At 53.9% G+C, this 19,964-nt stretch overlaps 1 protein-coding gene across 7 annotated transcripts in view; it reads left to right on the top strand.

Annotated features, from left to right (window-relative positions):
- The window catches only part of SPATA13 (spermatogenesis associated 13), a 207,011-nt gene that overhangs the window by 174,262 nt on the left and 12,785 nt on the right, over positions 1 to 19,964 (top strand). For 4 of the 7 annotated variants that reach the window (XM_079903281.1, XM_079903283.1, XM_079903284.1 and 1 more), the window contains 4 exons: positions 15,511 to 15,647; positions 16,715 to 16,894; positions 17,174 to 17,359; positions 18,712 to 18,891. In XM_079903281.1, the coding sequence (XP_079759407.1) occupies positions 15,511 to 15,647; positions 16,715 to 16,894; positions 17,174 to 17,359; positions 18,712 to 18,891 (683 nt within the window). Of the gene's footprint in view, positions 1 to 4,027; positions 4,854 to 10,823; positions 10,842 to 14,549; positions 14,665 to 15,510; positions 15,648 to 16,714; positions 16,895 to 17,173; positions 17,360 to 18,711; positions 18,892 to 19,964 lie in introns of those variants that run through there. The other 3 variants (XM_079903285.1, XM_079903287.1, XM_079903286.1) reach the window with 3 other exon arrangements.

The raw sequence follows: 19,964 nt of genomic DNA, 5'->3' as shown, positions 1-19,964 counted from the left end.
GAGAGCACATCTTCCATCAGTTAGGGTGGATAGGCACACGGTACCTCGGGTGAAAGAGCAATAGCTTTGAAGACACACCTCTTCGTCCTCTGCCTTTGGCTCTCAACGGCTTGTTCGTGTTTCCCCCGCTCCGTTTCCTGTGTCTAAGTGCTGGGCCCTCCCCTCTGCGTTCGGGAGGCTGGCTGCGGCACGCTGTTTCAGGAAGACCTAAATGGAGCCTACCTTAGCCATCCTCGGGCAGGCAGCTTACCGAAACGGGGTCTACAGTTCTACGTCAGTATGTGCTAGAAAACGTTATGTGCTGCGTTGACTGTCTCTGGTGGTGTTTTCTTATGTTTCTCTGGGAAATGACATAACTGTGACCTGTAGATTAGTACTAATGTTTGTCTTTAATCCATTTAGAATAAAGGCATCCCTCTGGATACTCCATTATTTATGCTAATAGACAAGGGAATGTGGGTCTGAGTAGCTGATGGCAAATGTAGTTGATTACTTCCTGTTCAGAAATGCCCCCACTGCAGCTTTGGGAACTGCAGCCCCGTGTCAGCAACGGGGACAGCGGGGGAGTGTACTCAGAACCCTCGCTGTGTTCCTCTTGATTCTGGGGCGTTGTTGCTCAGGTGGGGGTCTGGGCTGGGGCTCAGTCCAGCCGAGGGCAGGGGCTTCCTCGGTTCTGACGTGCACCCAACCTTGAGCTCATTTTCTGAAATTGGCAGTAGTGCTGGGCCGGAGAACAGCATGACTGTCCTCGGGGCCGCCTGCCGCCCTGTGTCTGTCCTGTAGCTCTTGGTAATGGGGCCTTACCCAAGCCTAGAAAAGAGGGGAAGTTTTAGAATCTTACCAGGTTAAGGACATCTCTGAACCATGCAGGGAAGCTGCAGCTTTGGTGAAACAGCAACAGCTGGGAAACGTTTGTTGCTGAGTAGATATCCAGTGCTGGTGATCTTTCTGCCCAATATCAGAAGGTGGCCATGTAGGAAAACCTGTACCTGGACTTCCCTGGTGGCGCAGTGGTTAAGAATCCACCTGCCAATGCAGGGGATACGGGTTCGAGCCCTGGTCTGGGAGGATCCCACATGCCGCGGAGCAACTAAGCCCACGCGCCACAACTACTGAGCCCACGATCTAGAGCCCGCGAGCCACAACTACTGAAGCCCATGTGCCTAGAGCCTGTGCTCCACAACAAGAGAAGCCACCGTGATGAGAAGCCCGCTCACTGCAATGAAGAGTAGCCTCCACTCGCCGCAACTAGAGAAAGCCTGGGCACAGCAATGAAGACCCAACACAGCCAAAGGAAAAAAAAGAAAAAGAAAACCTGTACCGTATTGTACTTAAGAAGATACCAAAAATTCAGAGCTAAATGGAACCTTAACGACCACCTGCTCATCTCAAGAACCAGTTCTGGGCAGGTGGAGGGATGAGTACTGGTTTGAGTTGGAGGTTCCACTGCTAACTTACCTCGCCAGCAGCCTTCTTTTCCACACATATGGATGTAACTATGTAGGGGTCTTAGGGCCACTGGGCCGAAAATAGCCTTACTGTAGAGTAAAAATCATCGTAACATCCCGCGTGATTCTGACTTTTATCATCTCTGATTTCTAAATATTTGATGTTAATGTATAATTTGGATTTCTCCACTTGCCCGTGGGACTTAATCCCTTGCTGAATTCTTTTCGTGGTACCAGTAGTCAAGGTTCGTGACAGCTTAGTCTTGACCACATAGCAGCATCTTATCCAAGGAGAATAGATTCGTGTGTTGGCGGGGGGCGGAGGGGTTGGGGGGATGGAGGGTTTTGGGGGGGGTGGAGGAGGTTAAGACTTCCTTCCACTATGCTTAAGGTCTTTGTTGCAGTATTCTTATTGATCTGGTAAATATAGGCTCTAATCACTAAAGAACTTTCCAGACCTAAAAGTCTAACCTTCTCTGTAGCTTTTTCCAAAAATATCTTGGAAGCATTTTTTGGGTCATCTTTCTTTGAGAAGTTGCCCCACTGAATTCAGTGCAGTTTTTGTTTGTTTATTTACTTTTTTCCTTCTTTTTATCTTTATGTTTGTTTTGAGTGTCTGTGCAGTAAAGTAAGTTTACTTAGTGAATGCCTTTGGTTTAAGATCCTGAAATCCCAAGGACCTTAATCTAGCACCCTGACCCCATCTCTGGATTTAGAAAAAGTCCTTGGGAAACAGAAGCTGCCCCTTGTACCAGCTGCCCAGGGAAAGTGAAAGTGAGCCGTAGAGCCAAGTTAAGACAATACCAAGGAAATGTGGCCAAGACAGCTGCTGCTTTTTGAAAACTTGCAACTTTAACCAGAAAAAAAATTTAAGAAAATGAAAACACTCTGGATTTTATTTGCCTCCTGCTGGATTTTAAGCTTTGTTAGAAAAGATGCTCATCAGAATTAATTCCCGCTTCGCTGCTTTGTGTCTCAGTATTCAGCGTTTCACTCGTTCATTCTAACGAAAACCAGGTCCACCCTTGCATTCCATGGTCTTCCTTTGTTTCTGAATTAACACTTCTCAAGCCTGAGTGTGCCTCTGATCCCAGATCCCTGGGTCTGGTTAAAGTCAGGCTGTGATTCCACAGGCCGGTGGAGTCTGCAGTCTGCACTCCCCACCAGGGACCCGCTCTCCAGTCACCCGGCGCCGCTGGTCCCTGGACCGCACCCTTTGGGGCAGTAATAACGTGTTGTCGTAAACAGAGAGTTTTGTGGCCTTTTGGGAAGTTCTGTGTTAAACAAGGTGACACAGATGTCACGATCTGGATTTGTAGCCTGCGGGGACTGACGTATCCTCTGGATTTCCAGGAAGTAGATACAGTGTTCAGTGGTTTTCAGACACTTTTCATGGACCATATTATACTAGTATTCCACATGGGGTATAGGAAACTTTACCTCGCAGAGAGTGGTCTGCCCTGAAAAACAATTTCAAGGAATCTTTTGAGTCCGTCATTTAATGAAGCACTGCCTTTATTAAGAATAGATATGCCCTGGGAATTCCCTGGTGGGTCCAGTGGTTGAGACACCATGCTTGCACTGCAGGGGGTCAGGGACTGAGATCCCACATGTCTTGCAGTGCGGCCAAAAAAAAAAAAAGTATATATATATATATATATACACACACACACACACACACACACACACACACACACACATACATACACACATGGGGAGAGGGAGGGGGAGGGAGGGAGGGAGGGAGGGAGAAAGGAAGAAAGAAAGAAAGGAAGGAAGAAAGAATAGGTGTGCCCCTATTGAATGAACTGTCTATTCATCGTTTTTAAAAATTTTACTCTTTTCAGTCGTTCAAAAATACTTGCAAGGGGTAGATTCGAAGCCGCCCCGGTTCTGTGAGTGGCGCATGTGTGCTCGCAGGTTACCCTTTGTTGTGGTTTATTGAAGACTTCGCTGGATTTAAAGGTGGGATGCACCAAACCAACAGAAACAGCCACAAATAGTTCAAGATGAGAAAAGCCTATGGTGAAGCGCGTGGTCGGCGTGGGTGACGTCACTGATCATGCAGCTTTGCCCCTCGAGCGTGGTCGGCGGACCTGAGGTTTGTCAGAGTAGCTGCTGCATGATCTGCCCTGTTCATTAATCCGCAAGAAAGTGCCCGCGTTGTTCTGATATGTCCTCAGGGACCCTGAGAGCGCTGTCCGAGCCTGGTTGTCCCCACTGTACAGACCAGACACGGAGACCCTGGAGGTTTGAACTGGCGCCCCTCACCCCAGAGCCGGCACGCACTCACGGGCTCAGTTTTTAGCCATTTACTGGGGGACAACCATGTGATCCCTACTGTGTGTATACCATCTCCTTGCTCGTTAACTTAAAAAGTCAGCACCTTCAGTGTTGTGAGGAAATTGAAGGAAGCTGTTTGTTAATAGGTGTCCTTTCACAATATGACTTGCTTGTTGTAGCTAACTGGGAAAAAAGTATACAGGAAATAAATAACCCGTGTCAGCTAGAGAGAGCCTCTTTAAAATAAAAGACAATTCTCTTCATTATAGAGAACAGATACTTTATATAGTAAAAGATATGCATATCCTTGTCACATACACGCATATTTACATACATGTTTTTAAACAAATCCCACTTTTAAAATGAGTTCACAGATTTACAGTTAACTGTGTAATATCACAACTGAAATTTTTGTCATGCCTTAGCATGAAATCCCAACTCCAGGTTTGAACCTAGCAACCTCTCTGCTTCTTCCCCCATGAAATGGGTTCCTTCTTTTTTTTTTTTCTGAGCCCGCCCCTTTATTTTTTTAAATTGAAGTACAGTTGATTGACAGTGTTGTGTCAGTTTCTGCTGTACAGCAAAGTGATTCAGTTATACACATACATACATTCTTTTAAAGTATTCTTTTATATGATGCTTTATCACAGGGTAGTGAATATAGTTCACTGTAGGAGCTGGTGGTTTTTCCTCCTGTATGTAATAACTTACATCTTGAAAGCTCTCTTCGGGTCTGCCTTGGGCTTTGGGATTGCAATGAAGAGCAGCCTTTCTCCCACCGTCATCGGAGGCTCTCCGGGGCCCCTGGTAGGCAGATGTGGTGCCTGGTTTCCTGGGTGGCCGTCTGGCCTGCGTTTAGGCTTTCCTCCCCGCCGTCCAGTCTGAGGCTGTAACCTCAGCCGCCCGTGGGCGGGCGCTGTGAGCAGTGAGGCTCTGGCCGGCAGGCACAGGCGTCAGCAGTGAATAAGCGATTCTGTCGTCTCCTCAGCCAGAGCCTGTGCGAGTCTCCGTGATGCACGGTCACCCCCCAGCCCCGCTCTGAACGTGGCTCTTTTCCAAACAGAAGGATGGTGGCTAGAGGGGAAATTGCAAGATTCTGGAGTCTGGAAAGCCTTCACCTGGGTACGTGTGCAGAGAATGGACTCCTGTGTCTGGCCATGTTGCCGGTTCCCCCTGTGTCCTTGCAAGTTGCAGGGCTCTCTCTGCTGCTTCTTGTCGAGTGTGTGTGTGTGTGTGTGTGAGAAAGAGAGAGAGAGAGAAAGCTCACTTGTCCCGCCCGGGGTCCTAAGGGCAGTTCTAGGCATGGGCACAGTGAATCAGAGAAGCTGGTGTGGGTTACAGCACAGCCGTTGGTGTGAAATAGAAAGTAGTAAGAACCAAACGTGGGCTGTCCGTTATGAGTTACGGGTCTGGTTTTTGTTGCGCTAGTTTTTGCTTCTGTTACATGAAATTTCTTTATACAGGAGATTATTGTTGGGGTCCGTAACAGTGTTCCTTGCTAATTTGGGGTGTGTGAGGTTTAAGGGTATGAATTGGCTTTTGAGAAATACTGTCGACTGTTTGCGAAAGTGTTACTGCCCAAGACTCAGTTCCTGTGTGGTGCTTTATCCCACCTTGCTTGTCAGTGTTTTTGTGAGTGTTGTCAGCTAGACTAATTCCTATTTAAGTGTGAAGGAAACATGGTTCTCTGATACTAGGAAGTTATCAATTGGAGCCCGTGTATTCTTTAAAGGGAGTGAGAATAAATGCTTCACAGAAAGAATTCTGGCTGACTGCTACACATGGGTGCAGTAGGATGCTTTAAAAAAGAAAGAAGTCTTGTGGCTGTTTTTGCCTTACGTCAGTAGCTCAGGCTGAAATGAGCGGGAGTCACAGGTGAGTCTGAAGTCAGCCCTGGGCCTTGCAATGAAGTGTGTATTTTGTGCTTCCTCCTTGTTTTGTTGGCTTTCTGTGCAGGCCGACAGCAGACAGGGATGTGATCAGGGCTCCTGCTTCTGGCCTCTTCACTAACAAACATTTAGAAAAAGAAAAAGAAGTAGCCCAGATATTCCTGCGTTCAGAGCACAGGCCTGCCTGCCAGGTGGCTGTGCTTGTCACTTGAGTGGCCGGTGGTCCCACTGTCCGGCGTGGAGGAGTGCTGGCCGCCCGGCCTCACCCTGGGCGGGGGAGGGGTGTGTGCGCGCCTGTGTTTATTCCAGGGCAGCCAGCCTGATGGAGCCCGCCCCCCGCATTCCTCTGCTCCCGGGGCGGGCACGGGTCCCAATCCTCATTCCCAGGGTGCGGAGGCCGAGGGAGGCTGGACGCAGCCTCCACGCTGAGCCGGATGCTCTCCCGTCGCTGGGATGCGCAGCTGGTCAGGCCTCCTGCGTGGGGTCCGCACCCCCCTCCCCGTGTGCCCTCCGGCTCCCGCACTCCAGCCCTGCCGGCCTTTGATGAGCCTGGCTGTAAAGAGAAAGGAGGAGGCAGCTCGGCCCGAATCTTCCCTTTCCCACTGGTTCCGTGTGTTCCCGGGACCGTCTTTCATGTACTCGCTCTACGGAGCATGTATGTGTGTGTGATGCAAACGCGATGTTTAATCATCCTTAAGTGCCGTGCCAGCGTAAAATAAAGCGGAGAGCTTGCTGAATGGGGGGCTCTGTTTTCTTTGAGATCCCTGATTGGCCAGGGGGCCTACGGGACAGCTCGGCGGCTCCCGGGAGGGATGTCCTGCAGGGACTGGGGGCGGGAGCTGTCCAGTCACTGCGGCTCAGAGAGGCCAGGGCCAGGCAGGTGCATGGCAGGATGGCTTGGGAGCCAGACAGATCTGGGGTTGAATTCCAGCCCCACCTCTGGGGAGCAGTTCCTTAACCTCTTTGAGCCACAATTTCCTCCTGTTTAAACAGACAGTAGTAATTCCAGGAGGCGTACATGGCTCGGATGAGATGATTTACTTAAGCTCTTAGCACAGTGCCTGGTACACACTGTGAGCTCGTTCTGGGGATGCGGTGAGACTGGAAGGGTTCCTCCTCAGGATTTGTTCAGCCAGCCTGCAAGGCAGCTGCCAGGAGCTGGGAGGGGCGTGGTGAGCAGCCTCGAGCTGCCAGGGGGCGGCCGAGTGGAGGAGAGGGGCGAGGCTGCGATGGACGGGCAGCCACGGTCAGAGCCACACCCAAGAAGAGAGGAGAAAACAGACTGCAAGGGGCAAGCCCAGGGTGGAGCGCCCGGGCTTGTGGCAGGACGCAGAGGAACCCAGAGCCTAACCCCAGGGCTGGGTTGGAGGCTGAGGACTGTCCAGCTGCTGTGTCCCCAGGAGCACAGAGACCCTGGGGGCAGTGCCTGCCCAGGGCTCCCGGCCCAAACCCCAACCTGCCTGTCTCAGGGCTCGGAGTGCCCCTTCCGCAGGTGATGGAGAGCATATAGGAAGCACCTCTAGGGCAGGATTTGCCTTTACGTTGAGAAGAAGGAAAATTTTTCACTTTTAGTGGTTTAAAACAAACTTTTTAAACTCCTTGTAGAAACAGTGCACCTTGGAGGTTTGGTGTAAATTAAGTTCCACCGTGACATGACTCCCATCACTGCTCGGGCATCAGAAGGTGGCCGAGGCCCTAAGTTGAGTCCAGATGTAAAGTTCTCTGCTGGGAGGGCTATTTCCAGAAGACCCGTGGACATTATAAAAGGTTATCAGTGAAGGGTAGCGCGTCCATTTCTAGTACCTTTTTGACCTTCTTAATGTCAACATGTTTAAAAGATTCAAAAATACTATGTATGGAAAGTGGTTTGAAAGTCTAAATTAGGCTAATAGGGACTTTCCTAGAAGCAACATTAAATTCTAGACAGGAAGAATTTCGTGCTTTAATTCGGTGACCTGACACTGACTAATAAGCATGGTCTCGCCCCTGAGGAAGTCAGATGGGGCAGGAGTGGGGCAGATGTGAGGAGAGATGCACACACAGCTAAGGAGAATATTGTAGTGAAACGGCTAAAATATGACGGCAGTGTAAATATGGCGAACGTTTTAAAACCGGACACCGTTACTGCACAGGGGCAGGGAGCGCAGGCAGGAGAGTGGAAAATCATAACCCACCACCGGTGCGTGAGAGCTCGGCCGCCCCGAAGGAGAAGGGGGCATTTGATGGGCTCTTTGGGTGGGGACATCGCTCCAGGTGGGCAGGTCAGTGTGGACCAAAGGATCGCGTCCTTTTTGTAGAGCGCAGGGAACGCTAACAAAGTGGCTACAGCGGAGGTGTTCAAGCAACGAGTCAGAATCCAGTGTTCTCCAGCCTATGTCGCTGTGTAGACGGGCCACACAGCGCACATCCCAGGGCAGAGCCCTGCACGTGGGGTTAAGGAAGCTTAGCCTGAGTGCCTGTGGTTTCCAAATGTAGCCAGGCGTCAGAATCGCTTGGGGAGCTTTGGAAAGAGGTTCTCAGCAAACCCCTGTGATGGGATGCCATCCACCCTAGAGGAGTGGCCCTGGAGTCGGGGGTGTGTTCCAACATCCAAGGCCCCCTGTGGCCGGGTTCATGCCCCCTGTTGCATCTTGGGGCCCGGGAGCTGTGCCGGGTGCAGGGACCTGGCCAGTGGTCCAGACACGGCTGCAGCAGCTCCCTGTGAAGGCCGCCCTGGGCTCTGAGCGCAGACCGCCCACCCGCCCGCCTGGTTTTGCCATTTCTGCTCTTAGGATGGCCCGTGAGAACGGTTTATCTCCAACCTGAGGAAGCCTGAGTGATCAGCAGGTTTCCTAACGTCCGTATTTTTAACGGATTATTCTAAGTACGGGAACTTCCCTGAAGTGACCCTTGTTTAGTGGGACACCCCTGGAGAATGTTGTGCCGGTCAGGTGTCCACACCCATGTGGCCTGCACGGCAGGTGCCCAGTTATGACACCCGCCATGTTAGCTCTTACCTTCCCCTGATCTGTCCCCTGCCCTCCCCAACCCCGTGTGACAGGTAAGGGGACAGTTTTCCCCAGCTGCAAAGAGGGGCCTGGCTGGGGTCCCAGCAAGGTCTTGTGCTTTTGAAATTCCATCCCTCTGATCAAAAGTCCTTAAACGTGCGAAATTAAGCCAAACAGGAGAGATCTGATGTGTGTCCTGAGAAAAATTCCTGCCGGGACACGGGCTGGGGACCTGTTTGCCGCAAGTGGGACTCAGGATCCTGTAAGAAGGCCTTAACCTCCGGCGTGTGTTATAGGATAAAGTTTTCCGTTGTTGCTGACGTGTGATGTGTCCTGTCCTAAAAACTCACCTTGAGGATCAGTTGTCAGGTTTTGTCCCCTCACAGACGTGAAATCCAGGTTCAGACAGAGGAATGTCACCCTCCCCAAGGAGTGCGGACACTGTTCATCGTTGGCCTTTTTTATAAGACTCCCATTGTCAGACTTCACTGGTGGCACTGTGGTTAAGAATCCGCCTGCCAATGCAGAGGACATGGTTTTGAGCCCTAGTCTGGGAAGATCCCACATGCCACGGAGCAACTAAGCCCGTGCGCCACAACTACTGAACCTGCGCTCTAGGGCCCGCGAGCCACAACGACTGAGCCCGCGTGCCACAACTACTGAAGCCCGCGCACCTAGAGCCCGTGCTCCACAACAAGAGAAGCCACTACAATGAGAAGCCCGCACACTGTAATGAAGAGTAGCCCCTGCTCGCCGCAACTAGAGAAAGCTCGTGCGCAGCAACGAAGACCCAATGCAGCCAAAAATTAAATAAATAAATAAATTTATTTAAAAAAAAAATCCTGCAAGCCTCGCAGCGTGGCCAAAAAAAAAAAAATCAAATTGGAAAAAAAAAAAAAGACTCCCATCGTCTCCACTGTCTGCAGCCGTCCTGACTGTACAATGGCACGTCCTCTGTGGCTACAGGGTTCTCTCCTGAATGTTTCTGAAGCTGCGTCAGGCCAGGGCTGGAAATGTGGACGGGGTTTCCTCAGATCGGTTCATTCAGGAAGTGTGTAGAGATTTGGGGGAAACGAGGATTCAGGGGCTGAATCTGAAGGTACGACTGTGTGAAGGGACCGGCGGGTGAAGGGGGCAGTGGTCCAGCCAGTGCATCCCCTCGAGACCCGGGACGACATCCCCTTTACAGGGGATGTTGACCATGAAGATTAGACAAGCACGGGATAAATTCATGTCACAGAAACGTAGAATGTTTATGCACATTTACTCTGCGGTCCTAGAACTGTCCCTGCAGAGGTGGGTGCTGTCATCAGCACGCAGAGCCTTTAGGCCAGAAGGATGTTCCCGCCGGGCGTGGTGGCGGCTTTGACAGCCGTGGTGGACGAGCACCACGTCTGCTCTCGGGATCCTCTGTCTAGGAGTTCAAGGTTTTCATTTCAATTTGCAACAGACTTTGCTCAACGTTTACAAGATGCTTTTCAAACACGGCTTTTCCACACCTACTTATTCAACAGAAGAAACAGTACAGCTGGGAAGGGTCTGGAGACGCTGGAACCCCACGTGCCATTGGTGAGAGTGTAGAATAGTGCGGCCACCGTGGAGAAAGGTGTGGAGGTGCCTCAGAAAAGCTGAAATCGAATTTCTCCACGACCAGCCATCCCACCTCTGGATACACATCCAGAAGAATTTCCAGCAGGATCTCGAGGAGGTATTTGCAGGGCCACGTTCAAGAGGCAGAAGCCACCCAAATGCACCTGGACAGACGGATGGTATTAGGTGCAGTGGCATGTTATCCCACCTTAAAAAGGAAGGAAATTGGATACAGGTAACTCCATGGATGAACTTCGAGGACACTGTGCTCAATGGAATAAGCCAGCCACAGGAGGGCAAAGGCCGTGTGATTCCACTCACATGACGGGTAAAGCGTTCAGATCACAGGACCAGAAGGCAGAAAGCTAGTTGCCGAGGAACGGGGCTGGGGGAGAGGAGAAAGGATTCGTCTCTAATGGGGACAGAGTTTCAGCTTCGCAAGGTGGAAAAGTTCTGGACGTGGTTGCACAACGATGTGAATGTACTTACCGCTGCTGAACCTGCATGAATCTACATCATGCAAAACACCCCTAAATAAAAAGTCACCGCGAAAAAAGAAAAAGAATGAAACTTAATCTCCGAGAAAGGCACCGTGTGAACCTTCGTCTGCAGTGGAAGGTTTTATGTGACACACACGCTCCTTGGTGAGGAGATGCTGTCGAGCCGGGGGCTGCTGGGTGGGGTGGGGGAGGGCAGCCGCGGGGAGGAGGTCTGCCCAGCGGGGTGGGCTCTGGGTGGGACGGGGACTGTTGAACTGGTGGGGCCGGGGTAGATGGCATCCTGCGGAAGAATTTGTGATGACGCAGCAGATCCCTGCTGGGTGGTTTCTTGCACACACGGTGGAACCATGTTTTCCGAAGTTGGCCTTGGGGCAGCATGGGGGTGGCCCGGGGCGGGATGGAGGCTGGAAAGAGGGAGACCCAGGTGAGTACCTTGCCTCCCCCCAGCCCTCGTGCCCCCAGATGAAGAGGTAAACTTCATCAGCAATTTGCAGTCCACTTAACTGCATGCCTTCTACATGCCAGGCATGACACTGGGTGCTGGGGGTACAAAAATAGACCCCGTCTCTTCTCTCAAGGGAGTTCCGGCCTCAGAAGGGAAACACATATGTAAAGGCGGCAAGTGTGGGCGTGACGGGACCGTGCCCCTTGCAGATAGAGCCTTGAAATGTACCACCTAATCCCCCCCGTGCAGGCGCTGGAAAAATCCAACTCCATAAAATGCCTGTACATCATGGGACAGAAACACAGGGAGACATCAGCTTAGAAGGGACTTTAAGACCATGAAAGCAGTTAACGCCCTGAACGGGAGAGGATGAGGTCAGTCAGATGCGCTGGGAGTGGGGGCAGGAAACGGCGAGCAGAGGACCCTGAGCGACGCGGAAGTGCTAGGATGTGGGCACTGCGTGATTTCTGACACTGATAGCAAAGGCAGCCCTGGGAGGGCCGGCCCCCAGTGGGCGGGATGCAGACGCCCTGGGCTTGGGACCCTGCTGCTGCCTCAGCCGTGTGGTGTTGGGGCCTCAGTTACTCATCTGTAAGGTGGGAAAGCTGATGGCATCCGCCCTCAGCCGCACCTGGCACACTGCAGACGCCCGCTGAGCTGGCCTTGCACTTTGCGTTGCCTTTCAGTTGACAGGGTGCTCTTGTGTATGTCATTTCACTTGAGGTTCCCAGCAAACTAAGAATAACAATTATTGGTTGAGAACTGACAAATGACCCGTTGAGAAGGGTATTATCATCCACGTTTGCAGGTGAAAAAACAGAAAGGGGTGACCAAGGACCCCCACTTAAACAAAACCCATCGTGCTGCACCATTGTTTGAAAGCAGTCTGTCTGGCCCCGAAGCCCCGCCCCGCTCTTGCCCGTGTGCTGTGTTTCCATCCGTCCGTCAGGCCTCCAGCAAGTATGAACCAAGCACCTGTGTGCCAGGCAGTGGCCCGGGTACCAGGAGTACAGTGGAGAACAAAGCAGGCTTTAGGGAGCTTACCTGTTAGTGGGGGAGACAGATGACAAGCAAAGTATCTTAGGTGGTGATAAATGCTGTGGGGAAAATAAACTGGGAGAGAAGACTGGGCGGTTTTCGGTGGGATGTCGGGGAAGCCCTTGGGGGAGGGGACAGCAGGCCCTGAGGAGGGGAGCCAGGTTCAGGAAGCGGGCAGCCGTCAGGGTCAGAGCTGAATGTGTGTGGGGGGAGATACGGTGTGTGTTTTGGGGGGGTCTTCAAGGACCTGGGCTTTGTCCCCCGTGGGTGGCTGGGGGCAGGGGCCTGAGTGGTCCGATGTCTGGGGCGTTTAGCACCATCACTCTGGCCGCTTTGGTGAGACTCGTGGAGGGGGCGGGGCGGGGGTGCAGAGGGGCTTCTGCAGTGACCCAGCTTGAGGTGGCCGAGGCCACCACAGCTCCGTGGGGAGCTGTGGGGAGCCATGGGGAGCGGCAGGTTCTGGACACGTGCTGAGCGGAGGGTCCGGATTTGCAGACGCGTCAGAGGTGGGACGTGAGGCAGAAGAGTGACCTCTGAACAGATGGGACGTGTGGACTTGTGCCCATTGTACAGATGAGCACGTGGGGTGGAAGAGGCCCAGAGGCTGGCTCCAGCTCATTTGGCTGGAAAGTTGGTCAAGCTAGGACATTTGCCAGGTGCTTTTGCTCCGATTCCTTTGCTGGTCCCCGGACACACGGCGTCTCTCCCGCCCAGGCCCCCCGACCTACCCCACCGAACGGGCTGACAGCACAGGGACCACCTCGTTTCCGTGGCTCAGGACACGCTGACCCGAGGGACCCAAACGCTCTCGTGAGGCCCCTCAGCCAGAGCTCTTTTCCAGGCGTTTGTGATGCGGTCACCCGTCCAGCATGTGAGGTTCACGTCTGTTTCCAGATAACTCTACCCTCTGCCTCCCGTAAAGGTTCAGCCTTTTTTTGACAGAATCCTTTTTTCATTAAACTCCTGTGAACTCTGGGTTTGCACGTTATCACCTGGCTTTTTTCCCCTTTACTGATTTTCGTAGCAACTCCAGACGAGGTGGTAAAGAATTCTCCTGGGAAACGCAGTTCGGAGGGTCTCTAGGGACAGCGTGGTTTCTGACTCCACTGTGGGGAGGGGCCCAGGTGTTTGACTTTCCTGGCGCAGCAGTCCCGCTGAGACGGGAGGAGGGATACTCGGGGCTCATCGCGGCCTTCGGTGCTCTGGGCCCCGACAGACCAGGCCCGCTGTTACTCACCGTGCTAGTGGGCGCAGTGCTGGGTCAGCTGCCCCGATTAGAGGAGGGTTGCAGCCTTACCGTTACCTCCCTGCTAGCCTTATGAGAAAGGCTCGTGCCTTTACCGCAAGTGCGTTTGCTTCCTCTGGGCTTTCTCCCCACCCCCCAGACGCAACCCAGCAAGAGTCAGGTGACCTCGTGTCCTCTGCCTGAGAGCGCTGTGACCACAGCGCAGGGCAGGAGTGGCCGCACGGGGCCTGAGGATGGACACGGACACACACACACCCATGGGAGGTGTGCATCGAGTGAGTGGCAGGGCCGGAGTGAGGGCAGGAGGAGAGCCCTGGGGGCCTGGTGTGCAGAGCTGGGAGCCCGGTCCTGGGACGGACAGGTGTCTGCAGGGCACCCGAACGTGGCTCGTCCAGAGGGGATGGGGAATGTAAGATGCACATCAGATGTTGAAGACTCAGTACAAAATAAAGACTAGGAAATATCTCACTTTAAAAAATAAAATGAAACACAAATTTAAAATGAAAGAAAATCTCATTTTTAAAAACAGATTCCTCAGTTTAGAAAGTAGACCCGTCCCCCGAGGGTAAAGTTACTAGAAATCCCAACTCTCAGGTCCTTGAAGGAAGCAGGGCGCACGGAGCTATCCCACTAGCATCCAGCTCGGCCTTCACCCTCCTGCCCCACCGGCTCCTCCCCAGACTCCCTTTCTGGAAAGTTCTCCCAGTAATTCGGGAGTTTCCGAATCATCGTTGATTTCCCCCTCTTTGTTGCTGCCACATCAGCTGGACGTGCGGGTCCTCGCACTGCGCTTCCGGCGGCTGGTTCCGTGTTGCGGCACGGTGAGCACTCCCGATCCAGCTGGCCCGCCTAACCCGGGGTCTCCTGGGCCCAGCATCCGGCCCGCCCGCCGCGTGCTGAGGCCAAGGCGCGCTCCTTCAGCCCAGCCACGACCGCGCTCGCTGCCATCACCATGGTGGCTCCTTTGAGCGAGTCCCAGCCACGGACCAAGGATGCTGGGAACGTGACACACATCATCCCACCTGATTCTCCAAAAAGAAAGAAACTTGCGTTTACAGCGGAAGCGTGTGGAGCTGGGAGAGGCTGAGTTGCCTGGTTCCGGTCCCCGCCCGGAAGGGGCGGGGCTACAGGTCAGCCTGGGCCTCCGTCACTCGAACGCCTGGTGTCTTTCTGCGGTACCAGGGGGCCTCTGTTCACACCTGCCACTCCCTTGCTCAGGCCCTGCGAGAGCAGCCCCGGTGCGTGCTCTAACCCTTAGGCTTGCCTTCCGGTCCCACCCTTTGTCAGATGTTCTCGTGGCCAAGGCCAGCCACACTGCGTCCTCAGGCGAGAGCCAGGTGCCTGTGCCGGGGGCCTTGGCCGCCTCCCAGCGGACGTTCAATGACAGACGAGCCTTGGTGAGGGGCCTGCTGTCGCAGCAGGAGATCTGAGTGCCAGGTGGTGCGTCCAGAATGCCACACCCCTCCTCACAAGGGCTGTCTCATTCTGGTAAAGGTGCCAGGTAACTGCTCGTTCTGACCCTGTGGGTCCAGGCGCTTCGCTCTGTGACAGCTGGGAAGCATGGTGCACGGCTTCACTCACGGAACCGTCAGCACCTTCTGAGCTTAGCAGCACCTCGCTGTGCCTTGCGGGGAAACGACGGAAGCAGGGCACTCTTTAAAAGAAGGATTGTATCAATATTTTCCACTTTCGTTTCCTCCTCAAGCTTATGGACACATGAGTTAGAAACATTATCTGTATCTTGTATATCCACTGTGGAGCACAGATTTCCAACTGAATCACACATCGTTCACTCAGTATCCTGACTCGCGAAATAGCCCTGTGCGTCGCCGTTGGCGGTAGTCTCTGAAGTGTCCCCTTTCTCACCGACAGGGCACTCAACCCCGGCTCTGCTTAGCCTCAGCTGCTACCTGTGGATTACTAGATCAGTAGACATTTTCTAATGGTCTCTTATTCTGGGTTAGATACAAATGATTACTTTCCCCTGAGGGCACGTTCTCAGAGGTCATAGGTTTTGTGGTTATATTTTTGACATTAGCTGTGTCCTTTAAACTGCACCGTCTCTCTCTCTCTCTCTCACTCAGTTTCTTCTGATGGCGGTGCGGAGTCATCTGCCCTAGCGGATGACAATGGCAGCGAGGAGGACTACAGCTATGAAGACCTCTGTCGGGCCAACCCCCGGTACCTGCAGCCGGGCGGGGAGCAGCTGGCCATCAACGAGGTACTGGGCTTAATTCCACACGGCAGCAGCCAGTGCAGGAGGCCCGGTTTTCAGGGCCCGGAACCCACTCATACTTTGCTCTCTGATTATTTCTTAGTGAACATATGCTAAAACCTAGAATTCTGGTTAGAAAGCCAGTATGGTTTTCTTGCATTTTCAAGGTTGATTTATGTGATTAAGTGTTGCAGGTAACTAACTAAAGACATCCCTCCCGGTCAGAGCAGCCATCCTTATGCGTGGAGAGGGCTTCTCAGTTCAGGATATACCTTCCCTACATTTGTTATAATAAATCTAGGAGGGGAACGTTAGTTACTGTCCACATTTTAGCAAACACTCTTGAGACTAAGGCTGAACGACTTGCTAGCAGACGGCAGAGCTGAACTTAACCACGTGTTTCTCACCACGGATCTGGGCTTCTCCCCGCCCCTCTGCATCTTTAGGCCTTTTTACAGAAGTCTTTCCAGAAGGCGCCTCTAGCCTTTGGAGCTCATGAACAGAGCACGTGGAGTGTAACTTCTCTGGCAACATCACTAGGTGTTGCTATAGGATCCACGGTGTCCCCATGACATCCCGGGAGCTGAGTGGTTGCACGGCCCTCAGCCCCTACAGGCCGCTTACAGATGAGCTTAAATTACCTGCTGAACATTTAGACATCATGCTGTGTTCTCTTTAATTGCAGTAAACGACACAGTGAGATGCAGAGTCTGCTAAGGTTGTGAGGAAGGAACGGAGAGCAGGTTCTGGGTGACGCCATGAGGGGCTTGCAGGAAAGGGTGTGCTGACCTTTGACGGCTCGGCTCCAGGACGTCTAGTCTGGCTGCTCAGAAGCCCTTTCCAGGGCGAAGCGTCCAGATAGTCACACTTGCTGGATGACTGATGCCCAGATGAGTGGACTTGGGGGTTCCTTTAAGAGCACAGGAGGGGTGCCCGCCCGGTACTTCTCCCCATCCCTGTCGTGTGACGTCACACGCTGAGCATCGGCTGAGCGCCATCGGCGTGAACACTCGGGGGCCGGGAGAGCTCAGGGTCCCTGCGCTCCGCGCTGAGCGCCCGCCTCTGCATTCCAGCTGATCAGCGATGGCAGCGTGGTCTGCGCCGAGGCCCTGTGGGACCACGTGACGATGGACGAGCAGGAGCTGGGCTTCAAGGCCGGGGACGTCATCCAGGTCCTGGAAGCCTCCCACAAGGACTGGTGGTGGGGCCGCAGCGCGGACAGGGAGGCCTGGTTCCCCGCCAGCTTCGTCCGAGTGAGTGTCTTCCTGCCTCTGGGGGCTCAGGGGCAAGAGCCACTGCCCCCTCGTCATCCTTTGAACCAGACTTCCTAGAGGCTGGGGTGTGGGAAGGGAGAATTCCCACCGGGGTCAGCGGGGCGTCTGGCGCCGCTGCTGCGTTTGCGATGCTCAGCTCGGCCCGTGCGTGCCCGGCGCGCCCCGCCCCCCGCTACCCTCCTCACCGTCCCCAGGGAGTGGAAACCGGGGGCGGGCCGGGTGCCGCCCCACTGACCTGTGCCCTGCGTGTGACCGCAGCTGCGGGTCAACCAGGAGGAGCTGGCGGAGGGCTCCAGCGGCACCCCGGGCGAGGAGCCGGCGGAGGACGCGGGCCGGGGCCGCCACAAGCACCCCGAGAGCAAGCAGCAGATGCGGACCAACGTCATCCAGGAGATCATGGACACCGAGCGCGTGTACATCAAGCACCTCCGGGACATCTGCGAGGTGAGCTTGGGGGCCTCGTGGCACCGCGTGCCGTGCCGTGTGGCCGCGCCGCGCCAGCCAGACCCTCTGCGCACGCGTGTTCCTGGAGCCCCGTCGCCACCCCCGCCTGTGGTCCCTGTACGGGCCGCTCGCTCACCAGATGCTGGTCCACCCCGGGCAGCGTGAGCGGCCGGCCGTCTTCAGGGTGAGATGCGGCGACCTCCTTGCGGGACTTAGCTGCCACGGGTATTCAGAGGGAGTGACATTCAGGGGAGGCGGCACCTGTAAGTGAGACCCAGCTGACTTTGCGAAGAACCGAAGGTTTGTCACCGTCCACCAACCACTGCCTCTCATCTCTGGCGCACAGCGAGACCCCGGGTCATGCAGACGTGGGCGTCTGGCGCCATCCCGGGCTCTGTCCTGCGGGGTCTGGGGTCCCACTCAGCAGTCAGGTCTCTCCCCTGTGGTGTTTTTCAATTCCGTGGATTCTGTAGAGCGTTTCCCTAGACCGTCATGCGCCCCGCGGGTCACCCCGGCGTCCTGGCCGTGAGTGCTGATGCCTGCGCCTTCCGTTCAGCTGCGAGGGTCCAGCAGGAGGCAGGCCAATAGCGTGCCGCGCTCCCCCCGCCCCCGCCCCGCTGTGTGGTTGGACTGACCCCCAGATGAGGACCCCCCGGCGTTGGGCGTATTTGTGGCAGCCGTCTTGTTCCGTGTGAACCTGCGGTCGAGGGAGTTCCTCTGAAGTGGTATTTTAGGGAAACAGTCACTGCTGATACCTGTTGAGCACGACCGTGCCCTTCACCGGCTTAACTCGACCCCATGACACTCACGGGCAGGTCCCACGCGCCCCCATTACGGATGAGGAAGCCCAGACGTAAACCAGACCTGCTGGCCTATAGCCTGTTAAAATTCATCCCCAAGAGTCAGTGGTCTGTGTTTTACCGTATAGTCAGTTCAGTCTGTGTAATTACGCGGTGCCCATCTGGGGATAATTGTTACACGTTTTTGTGGCCCTTCCTTCCTACCCCCGTATCCTACCCAAGCCACGTACAACCAGGGCAATTGGGCGTAGAGAATTAGTGGTGCTCCGATTAGGCCTCAGATTAGATATCTACGGATCTGTGTTGTTTTCTGTAGAAACTGGGTGATGGTGGAACCCTCGGCTAAGCCGTTCTTGGCTCTGGGCCGTGACGGTGAGCGTTGCTCCCTGAGCGGCTCAGCCAGCGATGGCGTCTGTATTGGACAGGCCTTCTCGGCTGTGAAAGGCACTTAGGAATGAGAGAATGGTTATCTTAAGAGTTTAGAAAAAGTGTGACAGTACCAATTTGGGGGCTCTAATATTTGAAACCAAGCATCACTTTCCTATTTTGTAGGGCTACATTCGACAGTGTCGCAAGCACACGGCGATGTTCACGGTCGCACAGCTCGCCACCATTTTTGGAAACATTGAAGATATTTACAAATTCCAAAGAAAGTTCCTGAAAGACCTTGAGAAACAATACAATCAAGAGGAACCTCACCTGAGTGAAATAGGGTCCTGCTTTCTTGAACATGTACGTCGCCCTCCACTTCTTACTGATAGCGTCCGGCTAACTCATTTTGAAATGTTTCTCGCTGAAGTGCAGGGGTCCTTTTTGTTTTGCTCCACTTTGTTTCATTTCTTTCTTTGTTCACTAGATTAATTTCCTGCAGGACGGAGGCTAAGGGGACTGCTGTACATGGTTGGTCTTTATCTGAGTGCCCCGAGTCCATTATTTCAAAATCTTTTCAACTTTATGCAGTTTCGACTTAGGGGTTGTATTTGGGGTAGTTTCTAGTAATACGTACCGGGTGTCTATTGTATGTTAATCGCTGCGTTCGGGGCTGTATGCCAGCTCCTGTGCTGCTGCGCCGCAGGTATGATTATTTTCCCCATGTTCCAGGTGCAGAAGCCAGGCTTCAGCAGAGAGTAAGTGACGAAGCGTCACACATGAGTAATTGGCAGAAGTGGATTCAGGCCAGAGGCGTGCGGCTCTGGGACCCAAGCCTGTACCTGCCTCAGAACAGTCTCCTGACGCTGGCCTGAGCTCGCTCACTGGTGACTGACTGTCACTTTTTAATACAACAGATTTCAGAGGAAGAAGATTCCATCCCCAGCCAGAATGGTCAGGGCGCAGTACCGGTAGTGCTAACACCAACGACCGGGCTAGTGTAGCACTCGCTCCTCTGGGCCCAGCAGCGTTACAGTGGCTGTGGAATGGGGGCCGATCCTCGGGTGGACTGTCTATAAACGGCTGGAGGCGCTGTTGCTGGTGGCCGTCTCCAGCTGCAGGGGTGGGCCCGTGGCTCTGGGCCTGTTTGGGGCTTCGTAGGAGAACTGTTTGGCCAGAGCAGGAGGTTCACGGGAACAAGTCGTAGGAGAGAAGCTTCCAGGTCAGCCAAGGTGAGGCTGCAGAGTGGCACGCGGATCTTGCTGTGGAGGACAGGAGAGCCTAGCTTGGGGACAGAGGTGTCACTGCTTCTGGGGTAACAGGGAGGTGGGCCTGGGCAAGGGTGACAGCATCAGGGATGCAGAAAGAGGGGTTTGGCTGGAGAGGTGGTGAGCCAGAGGACAGCCAGGTATAAACTGGGGTAGGACCCAGGCCAA

The sequence above is a fragment of the Stenella coeruleoalba genome (assembly GCF_951394435.1).
Source record: "Stenella coeruleoalba genome assembly, chromosome: 18".
Lineage (NCBI taxonomy): Eukaryota > Metazoa > Chordata > Mammalia > Artiodactyla > Delphinidae > Stenella > Stenella coeruleoalba.
This window is presented reverse-complemented; position numbering and strand designations above follow the sequence as displayed.